This window comes from Lutjanus erythropterus, chromosome 18 (assembly GCF_056507025.1).
Source record: "Lutjanus erythropterus isolate fLutEry1 chromosome 18, fLutEry1.hap2, whole genome shotgun sequence".
NCBI lineage: Eukaryota > Metazoa > Chordata > Actinopteri > Lutjaniformes > Lutjanidae > Lutjanus > Lutjanus erythropterus.
This window is the reverse complement of record NC_139334.1, coordinates 20,114,723-20,128,934: the sequence shown is the minus strand read 5'-3', so window position 1 is coordinate 20,128,934 and position 14,212 is coordinate 20,114,723. Positions and strand designations below refer to the sequence as shown.

At 38.2% G+C, this 14,212-nt stretch overlaps 1 protein-coding gene and 1 pseudogene across 2 annotated transcripts; both read right to left on the bottom strand.

Annotated features, from left to right (window-relative positions):
• Positions 1-1,457: 1,457 nt before the first annotated feature.
• On the bottom strand, positions 1,458-7,201 carry LOC146310967 (interferon-induced protein 44-like). The gene is made up of 8 exons (XM_084742103.1): positions 7,140-7,201; positions 4,688-5,192; positions 4,382-4,433; positions 3,632-3,827; positions 3,232-3,384; positions 2,945-3,116; positions 2,230-2,330; positions 1,458-2,106 (listed from the first exon to the last, which is right to left on the bottom strand). Exons 2-8 carry the CDS (start codon positions 5,166-5,168, stop codon positions 1,849-1,851), a joined length of 1,413 nt encoding a protein of 470 aa, XP_084598229.1. The 5' UTR covers positions 5,169-5,192; positions 7,140-7,201; the 3' UTR covers positions 1,458-1,848.
• Positions 7,202-8,035: 834 nt separating this feature from the next.
• LOC146310966 (interferon-induced protein 44-like) lies at positions 8,036-12,845 on the bottom strand (annotated as a pseudogene). The gene is made up of 8 exons (XR_014772280.1): positions 12,731-12,845; positions 11,399-11,903; positions 11,140-11,191; positions 9,992-10,187; positions 9,691-9,843; positions 9,429-9,600; positions 9,227-9,327; positions 8,036-9,098 (listed from the first exon to the last, which is right to left on the bottom strand). The product of XR_014772280.1 is annotated as an interferon-induced protein 44-like (transcript).
• Between the last annotated feature and the right edge of the window lie 1,367 nt (positions 12,846-14,212).

Here is a 14,212-nt window from a genome sequence, read left to right as displayed (position 1 = left end):
TTTATACGGCAGCGGGGAGGAGGGCGGCACCGAAACTAGGCGAGTTTTGCAATTGGCCCCAAAGAAAATCCAGCGTCTGTCTCTGTCATGTGGATTGACTGGTGGTTTGATTGTGTGGTTAGACTGAGTGATGTGTTTGCACGACATGAAAGTACATTTGCTCTGTCATCCTGACTGCTTGATTACAGTGCATCAAAGTATAAGATTGCAAGGAAATTCATTAAAAAAAAAAAAAAAATCAAGGAAATGCATCAATAAAAATCAACTTATTTCAATTAGCTTCTTCAGAATGCTGAAGCAGATGCAGTTGTGCAACATTAGCTCTTCATGTTTTCATAACAGCCCAAGTTTTTATAACTGAGCACAATGGTTATGAAATTATGTTATGACTGACATCTAGTGGCTGACTGAAGGAAGGAAACACCCCTGAAAGTCACAGTCAAACAAAACATCCACACATGTTCAAGCAAGTTATCTTTCCATTTTGGGACCGCATAGTCATAACAACAAGAAGAAAACAATGACAACCAAGAGTAACACTGGAAATAAGTACAAATGCATTTTTTATTAGAAACTTCAAGCAAGCAGGTTAATTCAGATGTAAACAGTGGTTACATGCATCAACTTTGGTCCAGTTCATGACAAAAAAAGTGACTGAAAACAACAACTTAACTGTTTTAAAGAGTAAATACATCCAAAGTACAGCAAAAAGTATCAGTGTGTAATTGTTTCTAGACATCTTAAAATTAACAAAACATTTGCATTTCAAGGTTTATATGGTACCTGTTCTAGAGCTTTTGATCAGTTTGCATGATCTTCATCAGCAAATAGAGTTTGCAAAGGAGAAACCACAGATGTTGAATCTTTCTTCTTTTTGAAGACTTTAAAGGTGCTATATCTAAGCATTGGCTAACTACTGCTAACTGTAGCTGCCGTTAGCTAGTAGACTCAGCAGCCTCCCTGTGAACATGGACAGAGCCCAGTTTGACAACAGGGAATTTAGTACTTCAGTGATTTACAGTGTATCTGACCGGGCCTCTGGTTCTGAGGAACGGGAATTATGGCAGGATCAGCTCCAGCGTGCCAGGAGCCAAACCTGGCAAGAAAACCATCTTGGTGTTGTTGGACTGAGGACAGACTGGGCGCCACAGTGACTCACTATCACCCTTTGAGGTGCGAAGTGGGATTACAAGACAGAACGGGCTGAAGCTAGCCGGTTAGCATGCTAACTTCAGTAGCTATATCTGCAACACAATACATAGAATTCTTGGACATGACACCAAAACTGTCAATTCTTCACATTCTGTTGATAATTTTATGCCATTTTTTAACGTTTTAAACTAAAACTTTTACATGTTGCCCCTTTAAGGACTTCTTGTCCACATGTTGGCTTAAGACTTGAGTTTATTCTTGACAGTGGAAGAGGCTGTTGACAAAATAACCTCAAGGTCAACACTTGCTTGTAGTTGTTGTACCTACATACCTAGAAATAGAATGCATTGCAATTGCAATAACAAAATATCTCAACACGGTAACAGGCTGTAAAAATACGTACCATATTATTACATGGTTTTTGCATTGTATTTTATTCAATTATATTATTTTATTTAGTAAAAGGATGGCTGCTGACTTCTACAATTCAAACATGCTTAGGTCATGGCTGGCTACTTTTAGTTTATCTTTTTTAAAGAAAGAAAACAGAAGCGCTTTAGTTTAAAAGGAAAAACAAATTTTATATCAACAAAAAATGGTGTACACATCAGATGTATTATTCCATAATTAAATATGTCTGATCAACTGACTCTATTTTGTGTTAATAAGGTTTGAGAAATGCTGCCGTTGTGTCTTTCAAATGATTTGTTTAGTTTGTTTGGATAAGTCTGGGCGGAGATGATCACTGGACCTGTAGAGCTCCAGCTGATCATTCACCTCTTTGTCCTCAGTAACCTGGTTCTCAAAGAAGTTGTCTGCGTAGTTTAGCATCTGCTGCACAGCAGTAAACAGCAGTATGTCAGTGTCCTGGTCCAGGTCCAGCTCCTCACTGTAGTTCTTCACCGGCAGCACACAGGACAAGGGGATGCCCAGAGACTCGCTCAGCTCCCGGGCCTGAAAGGAAGTGAGTTAAGTTATCAATATCATCATAAAGACAAGTGTCCACCTCAACGATGACAGCATCATTTTTCCCAGTATGATGTCTTAGAGGAGTGGAGGAGGTCATTAGTATGTTACCTTGCTCTGGATGTAAACACTGTGATAAACATTCTTTAAGTCTTCTGCCACCAGCGGACAGGCCACATCTACTTTGGTCATCAGCAGAATCTGAGGAAGTCCTACAAAAAAGAGGGATCAGAAGAAGAGGAGTAGAAAAGACCAGCTGCCTGTCGCACCAACTGTGTGAGCCTTGTTTATTCCTGCAGCGACTTATGAGCAGGTGTGGAGGTGTTTATGCTCAACATGTTGTTCGGTGTAGTATTATCTGAAACCCCAGAGGGCATGCAAACGAAATATTCTGTGAATAACATCAGGAAGGTCATTATGCAACATGGCTGCCCCTGTTGACCTGGGAGCTTGTCACCACTGAGGAAGAATTTATCTGCTTATAACTATTAAAAACAACTAAAGCGACACAAGATGAGATGCTCTGTCAATTTCTTACATGCAGAGCGACATCTCGATGGGGAACACTGCTGTATTGTGAGGCTGATGTGTGCTATTGACAAGAAAATGCAGCTACAGCTAAATATAGCAGCCAAAAGGTTTTATATTTTTATATAATATCAATTTTTACTGTTAAAACGCTGCAGAAACCATGAGGAGAGATCGGTAGGTCTTTCATCATAATAATGATTTTAAAAGGGGGCACAATGAAGCACTGCGACACCTTTAGTGTCATAATTTAAAAATGAAACTGTGGAATCATTCTCAACATTATTATACTGCTAACCTAGCTGGTTGGTCTTTTTCCGGATGGCAGCAAACTTGTCCAGCATTTTCTGGCTGAGGACAGAGACTTTGCAGGTGTCAACCACGTAAACCACGCAGTGAATCATGTCGTTCAGGGTCACTTGCTTCTTATAACCAGGAGAATCTTCCATGAGAGGAGAGGAGGGACTGAACTGAGGAACAAATGAAGTACAAGATGGATTCATTTGTTAATAATCACTCAATAAACTACACTCTTATCACTGATTTAGTCACATGGCAATGTAGATAATTTGGAGGGTAAGAGACCTGGTAGCGATCCTTAATGTGACCCTTGTAGATGTTGACTAAGTCTTCAATGTCCAAGCCAGCATCAGACTTTTCCTCCAGCCCCATTGTGTCACACAGGACCAGAGGAAGAGTTTCACCACCTTTCCCTGCCTTGATGGTGTAACTGCGGAACTACACAGGAGACATGAAATGTGATTTAATGGGACAAACTGTGGTAGGAGCATGTTGATTTAGTTTATATTCTGTTGCGAGCAGCCAAAGGAAAGAAACAATTTTGTCTTTTTCATGGTTTTATCTGATGTTTTGCAGTTGTTATCCCTGGTTGCAAAGTTTCATGATTAGGCTGCAGCAAACAAACAGGACAAAGGTCACCTTCAACATATGAAAGCATCACAAAGAATAAAACTTGTGCCTGTACCTGAGTGGTCACACTCTGGTCTGCTGTACCAGCGATGGCCTGGGATGTCATGTTGCCTCGAAACGCTGAGTTGATGGAGTTGAAGAAGCTGGATTTGCCAGCTCCAACAGGACCCACCAACAACACCCGGGCCTGAGGAACGGATGTAATGTCAGGCCTGTAGTTCTGAATGACCTTCATCAACTGCTGTTTTTTCCTTGAGGGAACACAAACGAGACAGACAATTACAGGTTTTCAATTACAGCTACAGAGGTTTGGATAGCATCACTGACATATTTGATGTAGAGAGTTTGAGGGTTTCAAGTCTGTTGCGCCTGAATCCACACCCACCAGTGACCTGCCCATGAACCCTGGAGTACACTTCTACAACAAGACTTTCAGCTGCTGTTATGCTGCTTTTTTCAATTCGAAATGATAACAATGTTGCATTGATAATACAAAATGTGCACATATTTTACTTTTTAAAGTAAAGATCGATAACATGACTCACAATGTTATGTCATGTTCTCCCATAACAGTTGAGGAGCTTTTTTCCTGGTGGTGACTTCAGGCATTTCAGATTAATTTCTAACTGCAAAACTTGGAAATTCTGACTTTCCAGTTCAAATGGAACGCACCATCATGATGGATCAAATAATTAATTTTAGGCAAGCACAAATTATTGAACATTTGAACTTTTAACCTTTTGTCATTTACTTTGGCAACAATTTTTATTTATCATGGCAAAAGTTATTGATGATTTTTACATACTCAGCAGTCCACTGGATGGTCCTCCAGGGTTTGGGCAGGAGATCTCCCAAACCTGCATGTGAAAAGTAAATTTATTCTTACATTATGGTTTATATTATTAACTTAACATTCAAAATGCATTCATTACAGTCCACTTCAATAAAACAATGTCATTCCTATTTAAGCTACTTGCATATTTTAAACAAGTTTGCTAATTCACTAAAAAAAAGAAACCAATTATGTACTTTAAAGATTTCCTGAATGTATGTGGATAAAATATATTTTATATTTCATATTTGATAAGACTTAGTGCTAATCATCACCTACTTTCAGTTCGATACACTTCAAACTCAGTCAGTGCCAAGTTGCCTCCATGCATGGCTGCAGCCTCAAAGTTGAAGTTTGTCCCTGGGTTGCATTGGGCCTCAGGTTTGTCTTCATGCAGGAACAGCAAAGCACCATAATTTGGACCAGTGTCTCCATCTGTGAAAGCAGGCTGTCCACTGATTGCTGCCACCCTCAGTGGTTTGTTTCTTCCTGCACTGATGCTGTAGAGGAAGGCCTTCTCGTCAATGACGTCCTCTTTGCTCTGGGTGTAGTCTTTGGAGGTGTACGCTCCGAAGACAAACCCGGCAGCATTGTAAGCGACGATGACAGTGGGTCCCTGTTTGTCACAGTGGCCGTGAAAAGCAGCAGCTGTGAAACCGTGGACACTGGCTTTGTAGAGCAGGTGGAGTTGGACATGACCGAGGAGAGAGAGCAGCTGCTTCTGCTGATCTTTAGACAAGCTGGATGTGACAGCAGACATGATGGAGAGGCTGTCCAAACAAACCTGAGGATGCAGCAGATAATATGGTAGAGTTTTTAATAATTTCTTACATCTCAAAATCCCTCAGGGCATGTTTGTCATGTTACAGGTGCTCCTATTCAAGGATAGAACATATATAAGCATAGAGAAATGATTTAAAAAAAATAGCTAATAAGAAGTATGTAAAAATATATACATTCTACTAGAATATGTAAAAAAATAATATAACAGTGATAACAAACATATACAATAAGATGTATGTAAAGAAACACTGTATTTCCCTTACTCTACAATATGTACAGCAATATATAAATATAATAACAGCAATATAAGAAGAAATAGAAATAAAGATCATGAAATGGAAGAATTATGTACAAAAATGTGCATCATACAACAATCATATATAATAAAAAATAATTATTGTAATGACAGTAAGTAGTGCACAGTTGAAGTATACAAACTGGAATATATTAATTCTCTATTAACAGGATGTGTTTGAGAACAACTGCAAGTTTAAAATGTGGATGGACTTGAGTTATTTGTAAATGTTAAAAGAGCAGTGCGTAGGATTTAGTGGCACTTAGTGGTGAATTTGCAGATTGCAATCAACTGAATATCCCTCACCTCACCCTCCCCTTCCAAGCATGTAGGAGAACCTACAGTGGAAGCAAAACTCACAAAAAAAAACAAAAGACACCCTGTAGAGCCAGTGTCCTAAGCTGTCATCACTGAAGGAGAATGAGTCCCGCCTCATGCAGGGCACTCTGTCTGCACTGGGGAATTCCTTCACCGACTGTTTTCGTCCCTCAACTGTGAAAGAGCGATATCACAGGTCCTTCCTTCCTGCAGCTGTCAGACTGTACCACCAGCAGGGCTCCCAGTAGACCATAAACACCAGTTTAAGTATCTGAAGTATTAATATAAATCAATGTGCAATAACAACATTTCACTGAGGGAAATATGAATGTACACCACACTGTGCAATATTTCTGCTCAGGTGCATTATTATCTCACACCGAACTGTGCAATATCTACACTTCAGTTTTGTGCAACAGTGTTAACTGCTGAGTCTGTTTCCCATTTATTTTGTACATACTGTTATTTCATTATGTGTATATCTTGTTTATACCTTGATTACCTCCTCATGTCTATATTATTCCTATTTTTTATATTTCCTCTTATTTATTTTGATTCTATGTTACATTTTCCTCTTGGTCATATTGATCATATTTTTATGTTTTCATCTTGATACATTTATTCAAGCCTATATTACCTCTGTTCATATTTTTGCTTACTTATTTATTATTTATTGTTTTTTGGTGTTTCTTTCTATGTTGCTATACGCTTGCTTCAGTAACGCTGAAAATGTCCCTGTTGTGAGACTAATAAAAAAATAAAATAAATAAATCATACATCCTTTAAAGGAAGGATGTCTTCTGAAAAATTTCAAGACGATAGAATTTTTTTATTTTGTTTACCACTGGAAAGTGAATGTTTAACCTTTTTCCAGTGGATATGTCATGATGAAAAGGTGATTTTGTCTGTTAATACTGTGAAAAGTTAACTGTGATGTTATTGCTGACTCTGTTTTTATGAGTTTAGATCATTTTCGTATGGTTTTTGTTTAACTAAGGACAGGGAGAATCTGTAAAATAGTATTTCACTGGAAGGTTGCATGGTATATCAATGATGATATCGATCTCAGATCAACATGCTGTAGGCCTATATAAAACAAATAAGCCTCACTTGCAGCCCTGATAAAAGCAAGATAGCATTTGCTGAATAAAGCACGTGAAATACTTTCAGATAGAAAAAGCCTCAAAAAGAAAGTAAAAGTAATCCCTTATCGTCTGGTGGGGGGAAAAAACCCTGCATATCATCAGTTAAAAATGATAACTGAATTTGGACCAATGCCACGTTTTATCTGAGTACTATAAACGCAGTTAAATATGATATAAATTTCATACTCACGTGTAGTAGAAGAAGTTTCCTGGTAAAACTCTGCAGGCTGCTGTGGTGCAGTTGATGTGTGTCTTCTCAACGTGAAAACAAAAGTGAAACAGTATTGGGTGGAGTTTCCTTGAAAAAGATGTAGCCAATAAAAATAAAGGTTGACAATAACATTCTGTAATGAGCCAAGAAAAATGATGAAAATCTGAAGTTAACTGTACACGAGACTCCAAACTGAAATTCATGTGTTATGTTTATGTGATGCTGTTTTGTTCATCAGCTTATAAAAGTAGTGATACCGCAATAAAAAAAATCCTCCTGAAGTAAAAGTACACAGTACTGGCAGCAAAATGTAACTGAAGTATCAAAAGTAATTGTAATCATTTACAAAGTTTGTATATTACTACAGGATTGATGTACATTTGAAAAGCATTTTAATGTTGTCAAGGTCTAGCAAATTTTATTACACGGCTGTTAAATGCTTGATTCTGATTGGTCAATTAGAATTCTATAGCAGACCATTGCTATGCAAAACAGACAGAGGAGCAATAAAATAATTTTTAATGCATAAAATGATTTTTAAATAAATATTTTGGACCAAATTAATGCTTATTTGGTATGTAACAGTGTAATAAGCAGGATAATGTACAGTGAGCCGGCCCTCTTGCAAAATAAACCCTGACAGGGTGATGAAGGATCATCCTACAGTGTACAGTATCGCTTATTTAATAACTTTCGCTGCTGGGTAGTCTATTCTATAACAATGCATATTTTATAAACCGATGATATGTTTTACATATAAAGTACTGAGAGTAGAAGCAGTCTATAGAGTAGCAGTAAATGTAAATACTCAAGTGAGTATTTACCATGACCTCAGTCAAAAACGAGTCTGTTATAAACACACACTGTTTTTAGGACTTTATTAGTTAGTGACTGGTTATGACAGAGCTATATGCATGCAGATCATTTATCAGTAATACAGGGGTTGCCTTAAAGGTCCTTTCACTTCAGTTTATGTTGTGATTTATTGATGCATGCTGTATTAAAAACCCAAATTTCTGCTAATTATAATTCCACACAGTCAACCTGGAGCCTGCAGGGCCTCTGAGGTTCTGGGGCTTTGCCCAGCTGGTTATCTTGTCGTGACCTCCAGTTTTCTCTGTAGAGCAAGAAGAAACCATGTTTACTCCACCACCACCACCTCCTGAAAATCATCACTTTACATCACTGAACAGGTTATTTATACACTGTAATGCCTGCAACATGTTCAAGAACAGTTTGGACAGGATCAAAAAAGGACTGGGAAAATTATAAAATGCTCAAAAAACACTTGTTCAGAACTTTCAAAAGGTAAATAGGTTATTTGGTCATGACTGGTCAGTCATGCTCAGTTATTCACAAGCATGGATGAGGCGAGGTTCAGCACTGTGTGAAAAACTAAGTGGGCAAATAATCCAAGTTTAAGTCCAGTTTAAGAATGTCTTCCTAAAACACAATTTCAAGGAGGAGGAGGGATTTCAGCACTTGCAATCCATAATATCATTTAAAAAAATCCCAAACGCTTAGTGAGTGTTGTTGAAAGAAAAGGTGATGTATCACAGTAGTGAACCTGCTCCCCAACTTTTTAGGAATGTGTTGCAGGTATCAATTTCAGAATGAGTGTATATTTACAAGAAACAAGCGAATTGAATACAAGTTGAAAAATATCAAACTGGAAATTCTGTTCTGTCTTCAAAGTAACATGTTTATTCTGATAACTCTGGATGAATATAATCACTGGACCTGTAGAGCTCCAGCTGATCATTCTTTGTCCTCAGTAACCTGGTTCTCAAAGAAGTTGTCTGCGTAGTTCAGCATCTGCTGCACAGCAGTAAACAGCAGTATGTCAATGTCCTGGTCCAGGTCCAGCTCCTCACTGTAGTTCTTCACCGGCAGCACACAGGACAAGGGGATGCCCAGAGACTCGCTCAGCTCCCGGGCCTGAAGGGAAGAAATGGATGTGAACAAAGTTGTCGATGCCACTACAAAAACAAGTCAGAGCATTGCTATTCTGAATATGATTTCATTTATATTTCATGATGATGTTGTGGAGGTTATAATGATATTGCCTTCTGCTGGATGTAAACACTGTGATAAACATTCTGTAAGTCTTCTGCCACCAGCGGACAGGCCACATCTACTTTGGTCATCAGCAGAATCTGAGGAAGTCCTGTAATTGATCAAAAGTGGAGAGAGATCAGAAGCAAAAGGAAGAGAATAACAACAGCTATTGCCAGCATGGTGACATAATAACATTATTATATTGCTAACCTAGCTGGATGGTCTTTTTCCGGATGGCAGCAAACTTGTCCAGTATTTTTTGGCTGAGGACAGAGACTTTGCAGGTGTCGACCACGTAAACCACACAGTGAATCATGTCATTCAGGGTCACTTCCATCTTATAGCCAGGAGAATTTTCCATGAGAGGAGAGGAGGGACTGAACTGAGGAACAAATGAAGCAAGAGTTAGATTCATTTATTATTAAATATCCAATAAACTACATTCTTACCACTATACAGTTACATAGGAGACCTGGTAGTGATCCTTTATGTGACCCTTGTAGATGTTGACTAAGTCTTGAATGTTTAAACCAGCATCAGCGTTTTCTTCCAGCCCCATTGTGTCACACAGGACCAGAGGAAGAGTTTCACCACGTCTCCCTGCCTTGATGGTGTAGCTGCGGAACTACAGAGGAGACATGAAATGAAATTTAATAGGACAAACTGTATAGTTAGAGCATGTGGATTCAGTTTTATGTTCATATGACCAACACAATGTTTTTCAAATTTTGTCTTTTTCATGATTTTGCTGTTGCTAACTCTTGCGCCCGTACCTGAGTGGTCACACTCCTGCCTGCTATACCAGCGATGGCCTGGGATGTCATGTTGCCTCGAAACGCTGAGTTGATGGAGTTGAAGAAGCTGGACTTGCCGGCCCCAACAGGGCCGACCAACAACACCCGGGCCTTATGAACTGTATCAATGTCAGGCTTATAGCTCAGAATTGTCTCCTTCAACTGCTGCTTTCTCCTAGAAGGAATATAAATGATACAGACAACATTTACTGGTCTAATATGTGTTATCTGTACACCTGTGAAGGAAGACATCTCACATCAGATTAACACAGATGAAGCAGCAGCCACCTTGTCTGAGTATAGAGACTGAGGAGTCATCTGCCAACACTTCCAATCAATTAGCCATCGCTTACAAATCAAAGTATAAACTGTAAGGCTGAAACTAAGAGAAGATCCCATCTTTTTCAGATTGTACTTCTATAACTGACATAATATTTGGTATAATGTTGAAAAACAAAAACAACTCTGCCGTAATGTAATTCTATGTATTTCCAAGTTTTTTATCCATAAGAACAGAATTTCAAAATCATCTCCCAAATGTATTGTTTTTCTAAGTGAATTCAAATCATACCTGAAATCTCTGAAAATACTAAAAGGAACAAAAACACAAAAAATATTTAATTATTTAAAAGGCTTTCCCACTGAATTGTGTAATGGCTGAAACAGTATTATTCTCTTCCCTTGCGTAATATTTATATTATTGTTTGCTTCCCTTCTCTCACTTTTTGTTGTTCATTTAACCCCCGTTTAAGGTACTCTGTAATTTACCTATCTTCAAGTAATTATTCATTTAATTGTTTTTTTTTTTTTAAATTTATCTAACTTTTGTTAATATTCTCTTTATCCAGTCTTGTTTGAAACTGTATCTATTTATTGTATTGAATTTATATACACTGTTCCCTCTGGCTTATGTTGTTTTAAAGAAAAAAAACAAGAAGAAGAAAGATATGGTTGGAGGAAAGTTTGAATCGAGAAAGGCCATATAATCTGCTCCACGCAGCACGTTCCTGTATATGTAACTTGTTTTTGTGTATGCAGCACATTTGCCCTTGTCGGCCACCGTACTTTACTTTCGTTGCAGCTTTTCAATGACTTGATTGCAAAAGTTGTCAATGATTTTTACATACTTAGCAGTCCACTGGATGGTCCTCCAGGGTTTGGGCTGGAGATATCCCAGACCTGCATGTAGGGGGAAAAAATTATTGCAACTTATATTATTCAACACTAAAAATCAGTTCACTACAGTCCACTTTAATAACACAATGCAATTATAGTCAATATAAGCAGCATAAAAAAAGATCAATTATGTACTTTAAAGATGGTCTCAACATGTTGGATAAATATACCTTCTGTATTCAAAAAGAGGACGTGTTTATCGTCACACACCTTCAACTTGATACACTTCAAGCTCAGTCAGTGTCAAGTCGCCTCCATGCATCGCTGCAGCCTCAAAGTTGAAGTTTGTCCCTGGGTTGGACTTGACCTTAGGTTTGTCTTCGTGCAAGAACACCAGAGCACCAAAATTTGGACCAGTCTTTCCATCTGTGAAAGCAGGCTGTCCCCTGATGCCTTCCACCTTCAGTGGTATTTTTCCTGGACTGATGCTGTAGAGGAAGGCTTCCTTGTCGTAGACATCCTTTCCACTCTGGGTGTAGTCTTTGGAGGTGTACGCCCCAAAGACAAACCCAGAAGCGTTGTAGGCAACTATGACAGTGGGCCCCTTTCTGTCACAGCTGCTGTGGAATCCACCATCCCAGTAGCCATGGTTGCTTGCTTTGTAGATCAGCTGGAGGTAGGGTTTACCCAGGACAGAGAGCAGCTGAGTGCGCTGATCTTTAGACAGTCTGGACTGCATCGTACCCCTGACAGAAGGTAAACTGTCCAAACAGCCCTGAGGACGCAGAACTATGATGAGATAATATGGAGTTTTCTAATAAGACATATTTTATCTTCTTTAAAAGAAAAGCCAAAAAAAAAAGAAGTTGTCATGTGACTGAGATGAATAACTGAGATGTGAAAAGTCAACGTGCAAGCAACTATATATCGAATGTGTTAAACTGTGAAACGTGTTAGGCCTCAATCTCAGTGGTGGATCCTTTACTTGCATAAAAAAAAAAATAGAAATACTCCATTAAATGTTCTGCATTAAACTGTTACTTATGGCGGCTGCCCTGTAGCTCAGTTGGTAAAGCATGCAATTTTGATGCATATTGTCCCCCCCCCCCCCCCCCTCTGTCTACTCCCTGTCCTGTCAAATTAGATAATAAATCCTTGTACACAGATGTATACTCTTTAGATTTTTATTTTTCCGTTTAATACAGAGTTATAAATGGTTAATTACAGACGATGCATTTTGAGAAGTTCCCTCATCACCCGGTAAGTTTTCACATTATGCAACAGATGTGTTGAATATTATTAATATTTTTCCAGCTTTTCTTACCTCATTGTAGCATTATGTCAGGCAGTATGCTGCCATTGCTGGTCTTTTGTTTATAACTGTTTCTTCTTTGTCCTTCCTTCCTCATTTATTTTTCTCGTTCAGTTTAGATATTCCGTAGCCAGGTACTCTTGGAATAAAGACTTATTATACGCCCTTCTGTGTATTTCTACCATTTTGTGGCCACATCGCTTATAACAACTGAAATCATGAACTGAAACCGGAGTGACGAGACAGACATTTTCTGGCTGTCGATGCAAAAAGTTATTGAAATAACTCACCTGTGGTAGTGGATGTGTCGGACTGTAAAATGCAGAGTGCCACTGTGCTTCAGATGACTGTACTCAACCTTCAAACGAAAGTGAAAATGGCATCATCACCGCAAGCCTTTTTTTCTGTTGAGAAAAGCAGGAATGAGTGTGCAAATATAGAATATAACATCTCAGATATCAGATATCAATAAGGTGCAAATACAAAATAAAACTTAAGTGGAGACGGGATTTCTAGGTTTTATATTTCTGTGAATAAAATCTGAAATCGTATTATTATTATTATTATTATTATTATTATTATCATCATCATCATCATCATCATCATCATCATCATCATCATTATTATTATTATTATTATTATTATAGTTGTGGTAGTAGTAATAGTAGTAATATGTGTATCACTGTAAAATAGAATCTTAACACTATACATTTTGAAGACACCTTACTGAAGGGGGGACTCAGTGTAATGCTACTTGAGGCAATGACATGGAAAAGTTTAGAGAGTAACATAAAATAGAAATATGTAAGATCAAGCACATGGCGCAGTGCTTGAGTAAATGCACTTAGTTACTTCAGATCCCTTGTATGTGGCCAATAAAGCTGATTCCGATTCTGATGAGTCTGAATTTGCTCAGTTTTCTAAATGTCTATAAAGTATTTCTGACCAGTGGCGGACTCATCTCTCTATATTTATTAAAATAGTCTTATTATGTGACTTAAACTACTACACATCTGTTATAAAACCCCACAAGGAACTATTTATTCACTTAAAGGCATGTCGAGGCCAAATAATTTTCTAGACTGCATTGTGTTTTCTTTGCTGGAAGGCCACTCTAGAGGGCACTCTATCACAGTTTGTCCAAGGACACTCTAAAGGGCTCTTAAATATGTTTTGTCCACTGGAGGAGCACTCTAAAGCAGCGTTTCCCAAACATTTTTTTCTGGGGACCCACTTTTTAAAAATGACAAACCATTGCAACTCAGTTTATAATAGAGCTTATCAATAAACTTTGGGTAGAATTCATTTGTGCATAAATAAACATCCCACATTTATTTATTTGGTGACCTAAATAAAGTCTCCTGTGATCCGCCTGTCTCTGGGAATGACATTTTATCATGCTTTGTCCACTGGAACTTTTTAACTTTTGTTGGAGTGAAACTCCTGAAAAGTTTGTTGTAAATAAGAACCGGGTTGACTCTCATTCAGATTCCACTTCCACAAGTCTCAACACACACTTTTGGATGGCGATGCACATTCTTTATTCAGACATTACTCCCAGCCCCACAGCCCACATATTTTCTTTTTCTGTGTGTACTTGCAGACAATTACAAAGTGAAAGGTTCTCATTGTTCATCTCATCAGTAAAGTTTTTCATCCCACTCTCCCACAGTGCTTTGCTCTCTGTCTTCATGAATATCATGAATGAAACAACACACACATAACAGTATTTTATACATGCTGGACACATACACATAGTTACAATTCACTTG